Source organism: Podarcis vaucheri (genome assembly GCF_965113315.1).
Source record: "Podarcis vaucheri genome assembly, chromosome: 5".
NCBI lineage: Eukaryota > Metazoa > Chordata > Lepidosauria > Squamata > Lacertidae > Podarcis > Podarcis vaucheri.
This window is the reverse complement of record NC_138763.1, coordinates 6,977,008-6,991,528: the sequence shown is the minus strand read 5'-3', so window position 1 is coordinate 6,991,528 and position 14,521 is coordinate 6,977,008. Positions and strand designations below refer to the sequence as shown.

Genomic DNA, 14,521 nt, shown 5'->3' with positions numbered 1-14,521 from the left:
AAAGGTTTAATAACAGAACCCATGGAGGGGAAGGTGGAAAGTCCAGAGATTTGGAGGAATCTTAATTGTGGATGTGTGTTGCGGTATTACTATAATTTTATATTGGTAAAACCACATAATTTTTTTAAAAAAAGAAAAAGAAAAAAGGATAGTGAAAGTCAGGGGAACGTCTATTTTAAGCTTCTCCCTCTTTCATTTCTTAGCTGTGATAGAGGATGTGAAGCCTTCAAATATTCCACACAACCTATTTCACTCCTGATACCATGTCTTGTCCTCAACATGACGTTCTGGGTTCAATGTACTGATTTAGAAGAGATATTTTATTAACAAGCATACATGTACAGTATCCATCAAAGGACCTGACCTTCTTCAACTGGACAAACTGACAGTCCTGCTCTTAGTAGTCTGCTCATCTTAAAGATACAATAACATAGCATGGAGTGTGGGTTGAAAGGGGGCTACAGAAGCAGGAGAGAGAAGGAGGTGTGTGAATGTGTGTGTAAGGGAGATTTGAGGAAAGTAGAGGGGAGGGGGAAAGGGTGTGAGAGTAAGAATGGGGATGCAAAGGAAGTTGTCAAAAAGGAGGGAGTAAGGAGGCATTGGGAGAGGGATGAAGATGAAAACAAAGGCCTGAAGAAAAGGAGGAAATGGGGTGAAGGGGAAAACGGATGCAAAGCAGAGCTGCAGAAGATAAGAGAGAAGTGGCTTCAGAAATGGAGCTGCAAAGGCGAAAAGAGACCTCAGAAGTTGCATGGGATGAGATGGGAAGGGAAGGGGAAATGCTAGGGGGTTCATGTGTCAAGAGTGGCCAAGGGGTCACCGAGTGCAGGAAGCAGGGGTGCAGCCCCTAATATTTTCCTATTTTCTTATGTATTGCAACGGGGAACAGCACAGAGTTTATAAGGCTGGGGATGTGCTGTAGTCCCTATTATAGCCTCTTGATTGAACTCTTTCACTCCTTCTGGTAGCTGGAAGCTGAATGCCCTCAGCAGGCTGGTCAGGAAGATGAATATTTCAATCTTTGCCAGCTGCATTCCCAAACATATGCGAGACCCTGAGGATGGGAAAAGTGAAAGACAACAAGTGAGCAAGAATTTACTTTCCCATGTTCATTGCTTTGTAGTTATAAACATTCTCCTTAATACTTTGGAAAACTAGACATAGATAGGATAGCAAAATCATCAAGGCTCCTGTCAATTTCTCAGCCTGGTCAGTGCTAACCTTTCTTTCTTCTTATTATACTTATGTTTTGTTTGAAGTTCCCTATCTCATATCAAGGAAGATACACTGAGGAAGGGGATGGATTGAAGATGAAGGGCTAGAAACTGGGGAAAGAGGGTCTAGGTCCCAAGTGGAAGCTGGGAGAGCTCACTTTTCTGTGTGTAGAATAAGGGTGAATATTTAATTTTGATAGAGGTAATTTGCTTTTCTTCTTTTCTTTCTTTTCTTTCTTTTCTTCCTTTCCTCTTTTTTCTATTTTCCTTTTTAGATTGGCATGATGTTTATTGTGTCTTATATATAAAACTTTAAATAAAACTTGACTTGAAGAAATGAAAGGAAAACTTTTGTCAACTGTCCAAATCAGCAATGCAGAAAGAGGTTAAGAGCATAGAGTAATTTTCCTGTCAGACTTACCTCACATTGGTAGGAACTAGATTTCTGAATGCTGTATGGAAAAGCACGTGAATCTGACCTTTGGAGAATTTGTAAGTTAGCAGTGATGATGTCTGCTGAATTTCTGCAGGAATAATATTCTTTTGATTTCAGAGTAGGAGAAGTAAGGAAGTGGCATGGTTTCATCAGTTCTGAGTGTGCTTTCAAACCAGGCTAAATAGTACCCCATGAAAAGATAGCCTTAGCCTTGCTGCCTGAAAAGAAGTTGGATGGCTTGCAGTGTGATGTGAGACGGGGAACAGCAGTATCCTGGTGCTGGCAGTGCTGCCTCTCTCAGGGACAGGGCAGGGGTGGCAAATATAGGGAGGTGCAGACGGAGGCCACATAAGTGTATGTGCATGTGTGGATCCCAAGCCACCAGCCCAGAGATGCCCTTAACTTGCCACTTCCCTGCCCCATTCTGCTGACCAGCGCTGCCCCTCCAGCCAGAAAGACGCTGCTACTGCTCCGGCCCACTCCCTCCTGTGCTGCTGCTGATGTCATTTCCTGGAAGCAGACCAGTAAGCACATTGACAGATCACAACATAGCTTTGTCTTCTGCGTTTACCTGCACCAAATGGGAGATATTCTTCTCGAGCCACATATTGTCCATCCTTGTCCAAAAAATGATTTGGGTTGAACTCTGCAGGTGTCTCCCATCGTGTTGGATCAAGAAGAACAGAGCGTAGATCAGGAACAATAATAGTCCCCTGCAAATAAGAAACAAGTGACTTGGAATGCATTTCTGGATTGTCCCACACTATTCCAAGACTAATCATTGCAGAGGCATGTGTGATATATCTCCTCCCCTGCCTCAAATGCCCGATGGAATGGCACTTGCCAATGGTGAAACATGTCTGCAGATGGAGCTCCTGCTCTTGCCCTTCAGATTTTTGACTAGACAGGATGTTCCTGTATGCCTAGCAGCATCTCTCAATATGCAACCTTCTGCTGCTCTTTGCTCTTGGGCTACAGGAGTGCAGCTGTATCACACTGTTATACCTTGGGAATGAGAAAACCACGCAGCTTCAAATCCTTTGTACATTGCCTAGGTAACCCAAAAAAAAGGACATATTTAAAGCGCTGCATTTCATGAATCACAGCATTGGTGTAGGGCAGTTTCTTCTTATCTTGATAGCAGATTGAGTGAGCAGAACTTATGACATCTTCTATTTCCTTGTGCATTTTATCTGAGGAAAATGATGGAAACAGAAGGTTTATTTTGAATACTGCATTTTATTTCAGATGGACATTTAATTCCCTTGAACATATTCCATAATTCTATGTGAATGAGTCCCAGTGTCTTGCATTTTCGGCTCGCCTGGTCCTCCAAAGAGCTCAAGTCTGTGTACGTGGTTCTTCCCCACTCTAGATCCCAGGTGTGATTTCTTTGAAAGTGAAGCTTATCTCAGATGTTTGTGGTGGCTGGATTTGCTGAAGGGCTGGGATCAAAGGCTGTCTGTAATGTGTAAGTTTGTGTGCGTGCACGCATGTGCCTGTGTGTGTGTGTATTCTCCATCCCTGGCTCTCAATATTTCCTACTTAGTTTCATTAATCCTCATTTCCTCACCTGATCTTTGGCTAATGTTATGCATGTAAACGTAAAAGTAAAAGACCTCTGGATGGTTAAGTCCAGCCAAAGGAAGGAGATGAAGGAGCCAGTGTTTGTCCACAGATGGTTTTCTGGGTCATGTGTCCAGTAGCACCTTAGAGACCAACTAAGTTTGTTCTTGGTATGAGCTTTTGTGTGTATCTGAAGAAGTGTGCATGCACACAAAAGCTCATACCAAGAACAAACGTAGTTGGCCAATAAGGTGCTACTGGATAATATAAGATTTAAGGTGCTGGTTTTGACTTTTAAAGCCCTTCACCGCCTAGAACCCTTGTACCTACAGGACCGCCTCTCCTGGTATGCCCCACGGAGGACCTTAAGGTCCATATATAGCAACACCCTGGAGGTCCCAGGCCCTAAGGAAGTTAGATTAGCCTCAACCAGAGCCAGGGCCTTCACAACACTGGCTCTGGCCTGGTGGAATGCTCTGTTTCTCGAGACCAGGGCCCTGCGGGATCTGATCTCTTTCCGCAGGGCCTTTAAGACAGAGTTGTTCCACGTGGCCTTTAGCTCAGAATCACGTTGATTCCTTCCCCCTCTTTCTTTTTCCTTTCTCCTCCTATGAAGAGATTGCTCCCTAATTGTTTTAATGTTGTATCTTAATCTTTTAAATTGTATTTTAATCAACTTGTTTTTATTATTGGTTGTTAGCCGCCCTGAGCCCGGTCTTGGCTGGGGAGGGTGGGGTATAAATAAATAAAAATTTATATATATATATGTGTGTGTGTGTGTGTGTGTGTGTGTGTAAACCTCTGGTGCAACTGGACACCATGATGAGTGCCAGAGTGCATGGAACGGTGTTTACCTTCCCACTGCAGCAATACCTATTTATCTACTTGCACTGGCATGCCTTCAAACTGCTAGGTTGGCAGAAGCTGGGACAGAGCAACGGGAGCTCATCCTGTCACACGGATTTGAACTGCCAACCTTGTAATCAGCAAGCACAAGGGGCTCACTGCTTTAGACCACAGTGGCACCCGTGTCCCTCATGTAATGGAGCACGGAGAGGCAGGAGACCCTTGGGGTCCTTTCCAACCCTACAATTATAGGTTCCATAAAAGTGGTGGGGGAGAATGATCTTTCCAGACATGTAAGTCAAAAAACTTTTAGCTTATTTCAATAATATTTGGCTTCCAAAACTTACATCATAAACTCACTTTTAACTCTTTCCAATATGAAAGCTTTAAAGAATTATGCTCCACCCTAGTGATCAAGAGAAGCCCTGGCTCTCCTCTCTCACCTTGGACATCTGGATGACTTGCCAGGAGGAGAAGTGCCCATTTCAGAGAACCGGTGGTTGTCTCTGTCCCTGCTACAAAGAGGTCAAAAATGCACTGGGCCAAGTTTTCTTCATTATAGGTGGACTCTGGGTCATTCTTGCTCTGGTGTTGAAAATGGGGGAAGTGACAAGTCATTTACACACATTACAGCTTGTCCTTCAGCACTTACTTTATTTCCCCCACACACTTATTACCATACCACCCACACATGCTTCATGAGTGGTGGGATGTCCTCTTACACTGCCTGAGGTGAAATGAAAAGATGTTGCCACCATCGCCGTACTGTTGCTGCCACCTGCCTTACCTAGGTTGCACAGCAGTGCCCACAATGTGGCAACAGCAACTTGGGGCTGGGTGAGATCTTGAAAGATTTTGGTGAAATCTTGCCAGAAGCTGCCCCCTTTGCTTCTCCACTAGCAGCTGGCTAGGCAGCACACCCCCAGAGATGCCTCCTGTTGGCATTCCACTGCCCAAGGCAGGTGTCACAGCCTGCCTCGTGGGTGCACCGGCCCTCTGCTTCATAGCTGGTTATGATGAGAAACCCACAGACATTTTCCTGTATTTATAGCGGTAGCTGCTGGTGCTAGATTTCAGGATCTGTGGGTTGGCATAATAACCCAATACTGGCATGAAGAGAGGGATCCAACGGAAACTCTGGCAGCAGATATTCAAAATGTGTGCTACATATTTCACTGCCTAATGGTCACCACCATATAATAGTCGAGCTCCTTTTTTCAAATCATTCCCAAAGCATTCACCACATAATGGTCACAGGGCATTGTAAGTGTGCATGAGAATGCCTTGCCCCAGTTTGGACTACCTATTATCCTTCCTGTACCTGTTCACACATATTCTGTGCATCCTAATCACACCAAAAACAGTTACTAACAAGTAATAAGCAATATAAACATAATTATGTTTCTACATAAACACTGTTTCCTCGATTAAGGGTCATGCTTTGGTTTTTCACCAATAATTGTCGCACCCCCATTTTTTGAAAAGAATAATTGGCATAAAAATTATGGTGAAATATGGTGCTTAACACTAAACATATTTAACCATTTGTTTGTCATCATGATAAGCATTGTTCAAAGAGGGAAGGATGAAAATATATTTTGGCCTTTCTAGTATGTGAAGATGGATGAGACAGGAATTTGAAGTCATACTCTAGTTTATGAGCATTTGGTTTAGGATTTCCACATTTGAATGTCAGATGAACATCAATCCAAAATAATTTATGTACAGAAGGAATGCTCCAAAGCAAGACCCCTTAACACACTTCAGTTTCCAGTCCTTTAAGCTCACATTTCCTAGCCATTTCTATAGATTCTTAGGGATGGATGTCAACCCACTTTAGCAACTAAATTGACTTTGAGAAATATTTGGGGGGAACTCAATGCCATTTTCAATTGAGATTCAGGGGAAAAGATGCTGGTTTCCAGGCAAGAGATTAGTATTCACTCATAACATGGAATGTAATGATTCATTGGATGAGCAGTATTTAGCTTCAAAGCAGATACTTACTTTCTCCATCTGAAGCAGATAGAAATCAATGAGATCCTGTGGATCATGCAGAGACTGATTCTCCTTATGCTTCTCTATCTCCTCCTTTGCATATGAAATCATCATCTCTGAGCAGGACAAGGCCTTCTTGTGGGGCCCTGGGAGATGTTTCATGAGCCATGGGAGAATTTCATAAAGCTAAAGGAAAGATAGCAGAAATGCTGCCATTACCATGAGGAAGCTTGGTCACACTGTTTGTGCTTTGGATTAGCACTTTAAAAAACATGATCTGCATTATTCTCCAGGGCTAGCATATTAGTTTCTCACTAAGAAGAAGTAAGGTTCTATCACTTTTCTGGAATCCCCCAATGATTGGATTCTGTGAATTATCCCTAGCTGAAAATGTGAAAGAAAACTATGGCTCACAATATTTTCCCAGCTCCCAGGCATCATTCCAAAACTGGGCACAATCAGAGGACCCCTCCTGGAACAAGTTAGTGGCTTTTATGGTAGGTGGGTGTGGGGGGGAATTCAAGTAAGTTCACATTTAAAAGCAAATTTGCCTAATACACAAATGGAAAGACAGCCATTGTTCAAAATGTCCATTTTTTATTTTTAGTTGTATTTATTAAATATTCCAGTTTGCCAGTCAAGTAATTCTGATCTTCCATTACAAAAACTAAACCTTGAAGAAGGATGTTTTTTCTCATTCCTTGTTTTCTCATTAAAGATCAATTACTTACATTTTCTGAATACATAAGGAGCTAGAAAATAAAAATTGGACTAATATAAAGCAATGTTGAAAACTGAGATATGAAAGGTGGAAGTGAGGAGGCAGAAAAAGGTCCTCCTTTCCTTCCATTCTGCAGTTTTAATCTGAACATTTAGGCTTAGTACTGTGCCCAGAGCTCAGAAACTGCTCACAGTAATAAAATTCCTTTTTGCAAAATGCGCCTTGAATGCTGATATAAATTTGCCTGTAGTTTCCCAGTCAAGTGATGCTTACAAAAATGGAAATGCAATGATATGGTTTTGTGTGCCTTAAAATGCATATAATAGTGAAAATAACATACAATCCTACTGTCAGAGCCAGCCGTTACAAATGGTGCTTTTTAGCATAAAATAAAGACACAGAAGCCAGCAATATTTCCATGGACGGAGGGCAGCTCATTCATGCTTCTTCTCTCCCTCCAGTCCTTTTATTACCCCTTGTTCTCCCCAGCCGCATGGCTGCATTCCAATGTCTCACGTTACCTCACCCGGTCCTGGCTTTAACCCACCCACAAACCATATAGGGTTACACTGCCCAGAGGGGGGAACATAACTCCTTATAAGGTCAATGCATTCCAATACATTGTAAAGCTCAGAGTGCTGGTCAGCCGAGGTCAGGGGGCACCCTGCAATATTACAAGCCTTTACCGTGGCTATATGACTCCCACATCCTACAATATACTGCTTTGCAGAAATGTGTATATCGGGCAAAATTGCAAGCAAATGTGTGCATTAGGATAAATTAGCAGAAAAATGCTGATGAAGTTTCATGAGTCCTTTTTTTTTAAAAGATCAGGAATGTATGTAGAAATGTGGAGAACCCAACTTAAGTTTGGGAAAAGGGTTTAGTTGAGTCATACAGAAGGGAGCTGCTTTCCTTAGCAGTAGGGACAGTGCTTGAGTTGCAGGTCTCTCTTATGTTTAAAAAATTCCAGCCAAGGCTGGCTGCAGGGGCCTCACCATGGACACCATCATCATTGTCACTGCTAAGTGGCTAGAGAGCAGATACATTTAGTTTTCCATGATGGCAACAAAACTATGCAATTCCCATGCGGGGACCCTTAAAAATCACAGGCGGTGAAGCCTGTGAACCTGGTGACTCGGCGGGCACCATTTGCGCCCCCCCCGACCCGCGAAGGAGCCTTTTTAAAGGCTTCGGAATGGGGACAGGGTGAGTGGTGTGGTGCTGAGAGTTGACTGCTTCTTCTGCAGAGTGAAGCCACATGCCATGGTCGGAGAGCGCTGACTTCTTCTTGTGAACAATTGGATTTTAAAGCAGCAACCCGTGAGTAGTACAGAAATTGGACTTAAGAAAAAAAAACTTTTTTTTAATTAGGCACGATCGGGAAAGGTGCAAACAGGAAGTCCGTCTCCCCGTCTTGTAGATAATTTAAAGCAAGGACCAGCTATCTATGGTCGAGAGGATTTTTTCTTTTCTATTGGGTAAAGACATTAATTTCACGATTTGGCAGTTTAAGTAATTTTACTGGAGGATAAGAGCTAATTTTGGGAGCTGAAGTGCCACCCCCCCCCCCCCGGACCTGGGAGTGATCCGCGAGAGAGCCTGTTGAAGAGATTTTGAAGAGTTTGTTTTTTGTTGTTTTTTTATAAAATTTTTATTAAGGTTTTCTCATTTTTTAAAACAAACACACAAAAACATAAACATCAACATTACACACACAAAAAAAAACCCACATATAATTTCAAAATCTTATTTTCCTAACCACTTTCCCAGACTTCCCCCACCTCCCCTTCTTGCATCCCCATTCAAAATTTGGCCGAGCAAGTTCTTTATACCCAACTTAATCCCTTATTAATATTTTATTTAAATCATCTTAATTAACCATTTTCAAACTTCTATACCTTATTTTAATACCCAGATCAACCTCTTTTCTAAGATCGATCTATATTCACTTTCACGAAATTCCCAATTATATATATATTTGCAAAAAATCTTAACAAATAAGAGCATATACTTGTAACCCTTTGGATTCTAAAGCTCCTCCCCCCCCCGGTTTTGATCCCCCCAAAATTGTCTTTCTATCTGACAGTTCTCAGCCTGGATCTATCACGTGCGAGGCCTTTAAATCTCTTTCAGTTCCTTTCAGCCGGTTTTGTTGAGAGTCCTTTATGTTGCACATCCACTCTCGGAGCAACTTCGACCCAAAAGGGTCCAGATTTTTTCCAACCAGTCCTCCATGTTCAAAAGAAGAGTCCAAATCTTGCTTCTTGTTCTTTCCAAGTCCAAATGTCCCAAATGCCTCAAACGTTCCAATTTTCACCTTAACTAAATTTGTAATCCATAAGTCTTTCGGACTCCCCATGAGAAAAAATCCCCACTCTTCATTCTCAGTTTCAATTGCAAACCGAATTTTTGACATCCGAGCTTTATCTTCCATGTCTGACCTTGGAGGCCTCTGGTTGTCCTTTTTCCCTTGCATCATTTCTGCTCCTTCTTCACTTTCCTCCAAAACAGCACATATATCTTGCTTCCCAGCTGTAGATTCTTCTTGAGTCAAGTCCACCACTTCAGCAGAGTTGTTTATTTTAAAATTCAAGCTTGTCAGATTCGTAGCCATAACAGAACTCTGCTCTTGCAGCTTTCCCAGAAGTTCAAAGACCCTATTCAACTCTGCTTGTAGTTTTCCATTTGCAGCCATTGTAATGTTCCAAATCCCCTCTAGAGGGATTTTGGTTACTAAGTGTTCTTTTTCCAACAATCCAGATATTTTGTTATTGTTGCCACTCTGATTTTAAAAGCTTACAGTCAAATGTAACAAGAATAACCGACACAAATAACAAAAAGCAGAATTTCTTGACTTTGACAGCTCAATTGACAGCTGTCAAACTCTGTAAATATCTATCACAGGCTCCCTCGTGGGTCACTCCCGGATCCGGAGGGGGGGGTTGCACTTCAACTCTAAAGACCAGTGCAAATCCTCCAGCAATAAACTTATAAGTCCAAATCGTAAAGTTATGAATTTTATCTCGAAAAGAGAAAGACAGTCTCTCGATCTTAGTTGTTTAATTCTTGCTTTAGATTGCCTGCAAGGGGGGGGGAGGCGAACTTCCTTTTGGCACCTCCCCCGGTCGTACCGAATTCAAAGAAATTTTTAGTTCCAAATTCCAAATTCCGTATTACTCACGGGTTGTTGTGTTTTAAGTCCAAATATTCAATGAAAGAAGTCAGCGCTCTCCAGCCATGGCTTGCGGCTTCACTCCGCGGAAGAAGCGGTCTACTCACAGCACCACGCCGCTCCCCGTACCCTCTCCAAAGCCTTTAAAAAGGCTTCTATGTGGGTCGGGGGGGCGCAGATGGTGCCCGCCGAGTCACCAGGTCCACAGGCATCCGCGCCTGTGGTTTCTAAGGGTCCCCGCGTCGTCGCCGCGGCAGGACCCCTCCTCCGCCGAGCCGATTCCCTCCGGAGCTCGGAGGGAATCCGCCATTAGCTGGTCGCAGCAACCCGGAAGTCCGAGATTTTGAAGAGTTTGACAGCTGTCAAATTAGCTGTCAAGACGGGAAAAGAAAACTTTGTTTTCTATTGTCTCTGCTGGTGATATTCGTTACAATTTGGCTATATTTTGTTGAAAACAAGGAAAAACTGATACAAACTAACTTGACTTTTGGATTTGAACGGGAAGGAATACTAAGTAACCAAAATCCCTCTAGAGGGGGTTTTGGGACATTACAAGAATGGCTGAAGGAGGGAAAATTCAAGCTAAATTGGACAGAGATTTTTTTCTCTTGGGAAAGTTACAAGGCCAAATTGATGTTTTGGCTATCAACGTTGCAACTCTGGACTTAACAGTAAACAATTTCATTGAATTTGATAAGGACTTGATCCAGGAAGTTCATGCAGCTGGACAAGAGGAGAAATTTGAGAACTTTGACAGTGCGGAGAAAGAGATACATGTTGTTTTTGAGGAAAAGGAAGGAGGAGATGTAATGCAGATGACAAAGGAGAGCCAGAGGCCTGACATGATGGCTATAAAGGAAAATAAGAACTTGATGATGAAAACCTGGTCGGAACTTGAGATTGAAGAATGGAGAGATCTTCTTATGTCAAGATCTGAAGACCTAAGGATTACAAATTTGATTAAGGTGAAAGTTGGAGCTCTGGGGACATTTGGACTTGAAAGGAGTAAGAAACAAGATTTGGGCTCCACTTTTAAGTATGGAGGTCTGGCTGGAAGAATCATTGTCCCTATCGGGCCAGAGCGTCTCCGAGATCTGCTGTTTAATACTAAGGACTATCATAAAAACCGGCAGAGAGGAATTGAGAGAGAATTAAGAGCCTCGGACGTGAGATCTCCAGGCTGATAGCAGATTAAGACTGATGGACATTTGTTGGGGATTGAAACCGGGAAAGGGGATGGGGTGGGGTTTGGGGATCCAAAGGGTGTATAATTATAATCTGTTTTTTTTCCTCTTTATTCTGTTTTGTTATTAGTAGGAAAAGTGGGGAATTTGTGGAAGGGAATTTGGGTCGACTTTAGAAAAAGGATTTAAGAATGGGCATTGATGTATAAATTTAGACGTTGTAAAATTGGTTTTTTTTAATTCAACTAAATACAAAAAGGTTAAAAATTGGGGATAAGAACTTGCTGAATTAACAATTCGAATTGGAATATAAGAAGGGGAGGTGTGGGGAAGTCAGGGAAATATGTCATAGAAAAATAAGGATTGTAAACTGTATATGTTTTTTTTGTTTTTTGTTTTTGGTTTGTAATGTACTAAAATGGAAAATTCTCAATAAATATCTATTTAAAAAAACACACAAAACTATGCAATTCTCTTCTTGAGAAGATTATTTTGTTCGCCTCTGTCCCCTTTGGTGGGCTCTTGATGACCTGTTCTGAAGCTCATTGTTCCATTTTTGTCCCATCTTCCCTCCAAAGAGTCTCCTGTGGTGGACAAATTCTTCCTACTCCTTTTTTTTAAAAAAAAATCTCAATGGTAAACATGAGAAATTGATCAGGTTGTGAGACAGTAAATGGCCCTTATAGAATCATAGAATCATAGAATCATAGAGTTGGAAGAGACCACAAGGGCCATCGAGTCCAACCCCCTGCCAAGCAGGAAACACCATCAGAGCACTCCTGACATATGGTTGTCAAGCCTCTGCTTAAAGACCTCCAAAGTAGGAGACTCCACCACACTCCTTGGCAGCAAATTCCACTGTCGAACAGCTCTTACTGTCAGGAAGTTCTTCCTAATGTTTAGGTGGAATCTTCTTTCTTGTAGTTTGGATCCATTGCTCCGTGTCCGCTTCTCTGGAGCAGCAGAAAACAACCTTTCTCCCTCCTCTATGTGACATCCTTTTATATATTTGAACATGGCTATCATATCATCCCTTAACCTCCTCTTCTCCAGGCTAAACATGCCCAGCTCCCTTAGTCGTTCCTCATAAGGCATCGTTTCCAGGCCTTTGGCCATTTTGGTTGCCCTCCTCTGGACACGTTCCAGTTTGTCAGTGTCCTTCTTGAACTGTGGTGCCCAGAACTGGACACAGTACTCCAGGTGAGGTCTGACCAGAGCAGAATACAGTGGCACTATTACTTCCCTTGATCTAGATGCTATACTCCTATTGATGCATCCCAGAATTGCATTGGCTTTTTTAGCTGCCGCGTCACACTGTTGGCTCATGTCAAGTTTGTGGTCAACCAAGACTCCTAGATCCTTTTCACATGTACTGCTCTCAAGCCAGGTGTCACCCATCTTGTATTTGTGCCTCTCATTTTTTTTTTGCCCAAGTGCAATACTTTACATTTCTCCCTGTTAAAATTCATCTTGTTTGTTTTTGCCCAGTTCTCTAATCTGTCAAGGTCGTTTTGAAGTGTGATCCTGTCCTCTGGGTGTTAGCCACCCCTCCCAGTTTGGTGTCATCTGCAAATTTGAGCAGGATGCCCTTGAGTCCATCATCCAAGTCGTTGATAAAGATGTTGAATAAGACCGGGCCCAAGACAGAACTCTGTGGCACCCCACTAGTCACTCTTCTCCAGGATGAAGAGGAACCATTGATGAGCACCCTTTGGGTTTGGTCAGTCAGCCAGTTACAAATCCACTGAGTGGTAGCATAGTCAAGACCGCATTTTACCAGCTTCTTTACAAGAATATCATGGGGCACCTTGTCAAATGCCTTGCTGAAATCAAGGTAGGCTACATCCACTGCATTCCCTTCATCTACCAGGCTTGTAATTCTGTCAAAAAAACGAGATCAGGTTAGTCTGACATGACTTATTTTTCAGAAATCCATGCTGACTATTGGTAATCACAGCATTCCTTTCTAGGTGCTCACAGACTGTTTGCTTAATGATCTGCTCCAGAATCTTTCCTGGTATTGATGTCAGACTGACTGGGCGGTAATTATTTGGGTCCTCTCTTTTCCCCTTTTTGAAAATAGGGACAACATTTGCCCTCCTCCAGTCTGCCGGGACTTCGCCTGTTCTCCAGGAATTCTCAAAGATGACTGCCAGTGGTTCTGAGATCACATCTGCCAGTTCTTTTAATACTCTTGGATGCAGTTCATCTGGCCCTGGAGACTTGAATACATCTAAACTAGCCAAGTATTCTTGTACTATCTCCTTAGTTATTCTGGGCTGTGTTTCCTTTGCTGAATCATTTGCTCCAAATTCTTCAGGTCGGGCATTGTTTTCTTTATCGGAGAAGACTGAGGCAAAGAAGGCATTGAGGAGTTCAGCCCTTTCTGTGTCCCCTGTTTGCATTTCACCATCTTCTCCTCTGAGTGACCCCACTGTTTCTTTGTTCTTCCTTTTGCTACGAACATACCCATAAAAGCCTTTTTTGTTGCTTTTAACCTCTCTAGCAAGCTTGAGTTCATTCTGTGCTTTAGCTTTTCTGACTTTGTGTCTACACGTGCTGGCTATTTGTTTGAATTCCTCTTTGGTGGTTCCCCCCTTTTCCATTTTTTGTACACATCCTTTTTTAATCTTAACTCAGTTAAAAGTTCTTTAGATAGCCACCCTGGCTTCTTTAAGCACCTTCCATGTTTCCGTCTCATTGGTATTGCCTGACATTGTGCTTTCTATCTCCCTCTTAACAAACTCCCAGCCATCATGAACTCCCTTTCCTTTTAGTATTACTGTCCATGGGATTTCACCCAGCACTTCCCTAAGTTTTATGAAGTCGGCTTTCTTAAAGTCAAGAAATTGAGACCTAGTATGCTTGGCTGCTCCTTTCCGCTGTATAGTAAACTTCAGAAGAGCATGATCCTTCCATTTCTACCCCACTAACCAGGTCATCAACATTGGTTAGGACCAGATCTAAAATGGCTGATCCTCTTGTTGCTTCTCCCACTTTCTGGACAATGAAGTTGTCTGCAAGGCCAGTGAGGAATCTGTTTGACCTTAAGCTCTTGGCTGAGTTTGACATCCAACAAATATCCGGGTAATTGAAGTCCCCCATTACTACTGAAAATACTGAATTGTGGTATTTAGGGAGACCTCTTTGGCATAGTAGAAATGAAAATGACTACTCACACTATGAAATAAGCTAAATGCAAAATTTAGGACAAAATCAATGGCTTCTATCAGCTTCTGGAACTGTTCATCTTCAAGAGCAAACCGGTGCCCAAAAACCACAGCACATATCACGTTGGAGACAGAATTAGAGATGGGCATGGAGGGATCAAGTGGCTGTCCTGCAAAATAAAATTAAAATAATGTTAGTTCAGCTGCTCCT

General features: G+C 42.5%; 1 protein-coding gene across 1 annotated transcript in view; it reads right to left on the bottom strand.

Moving 5' to 3' along the window:
- Positions 1-302: 302 nt before the first annotated feature.
- Positions 303-14,521, bottom strand: part of LOC309533179 (cytochrome P450 2J2-like) — a 31,769-nt gene continuing 17,550 nt past the window's right edge. Inside the window, exons 4-9 of the mRNA XM_082224392.1 lie at positions 14,320-14,480; positions 6,070-6,246; positions 4,506-4,647; positions 2,656-2,843; positions 2,222-2,363; positions 303-1,054 (exon numbers count right to left, since the gene is read on the bottom strand). Of these exons, the coding sequence (XP_082080518.1) occupies positions 867-1,054; positions 2,222-2,363; positions 2,656-2,843; positions 4,506-4,647; positions 6,070-6,246; positions 14,320-14,480 (998 nt within the window). The 3' untranslated portion in view covers positions 303-866. The remainder of the gene's footprint in view (positions 1,055-2,221; positions 2,364-2,655; positions 2,844-4,505; positions 4,648-6,069; positions 6,247-14,319; positions 14,481-14,521) is intronic.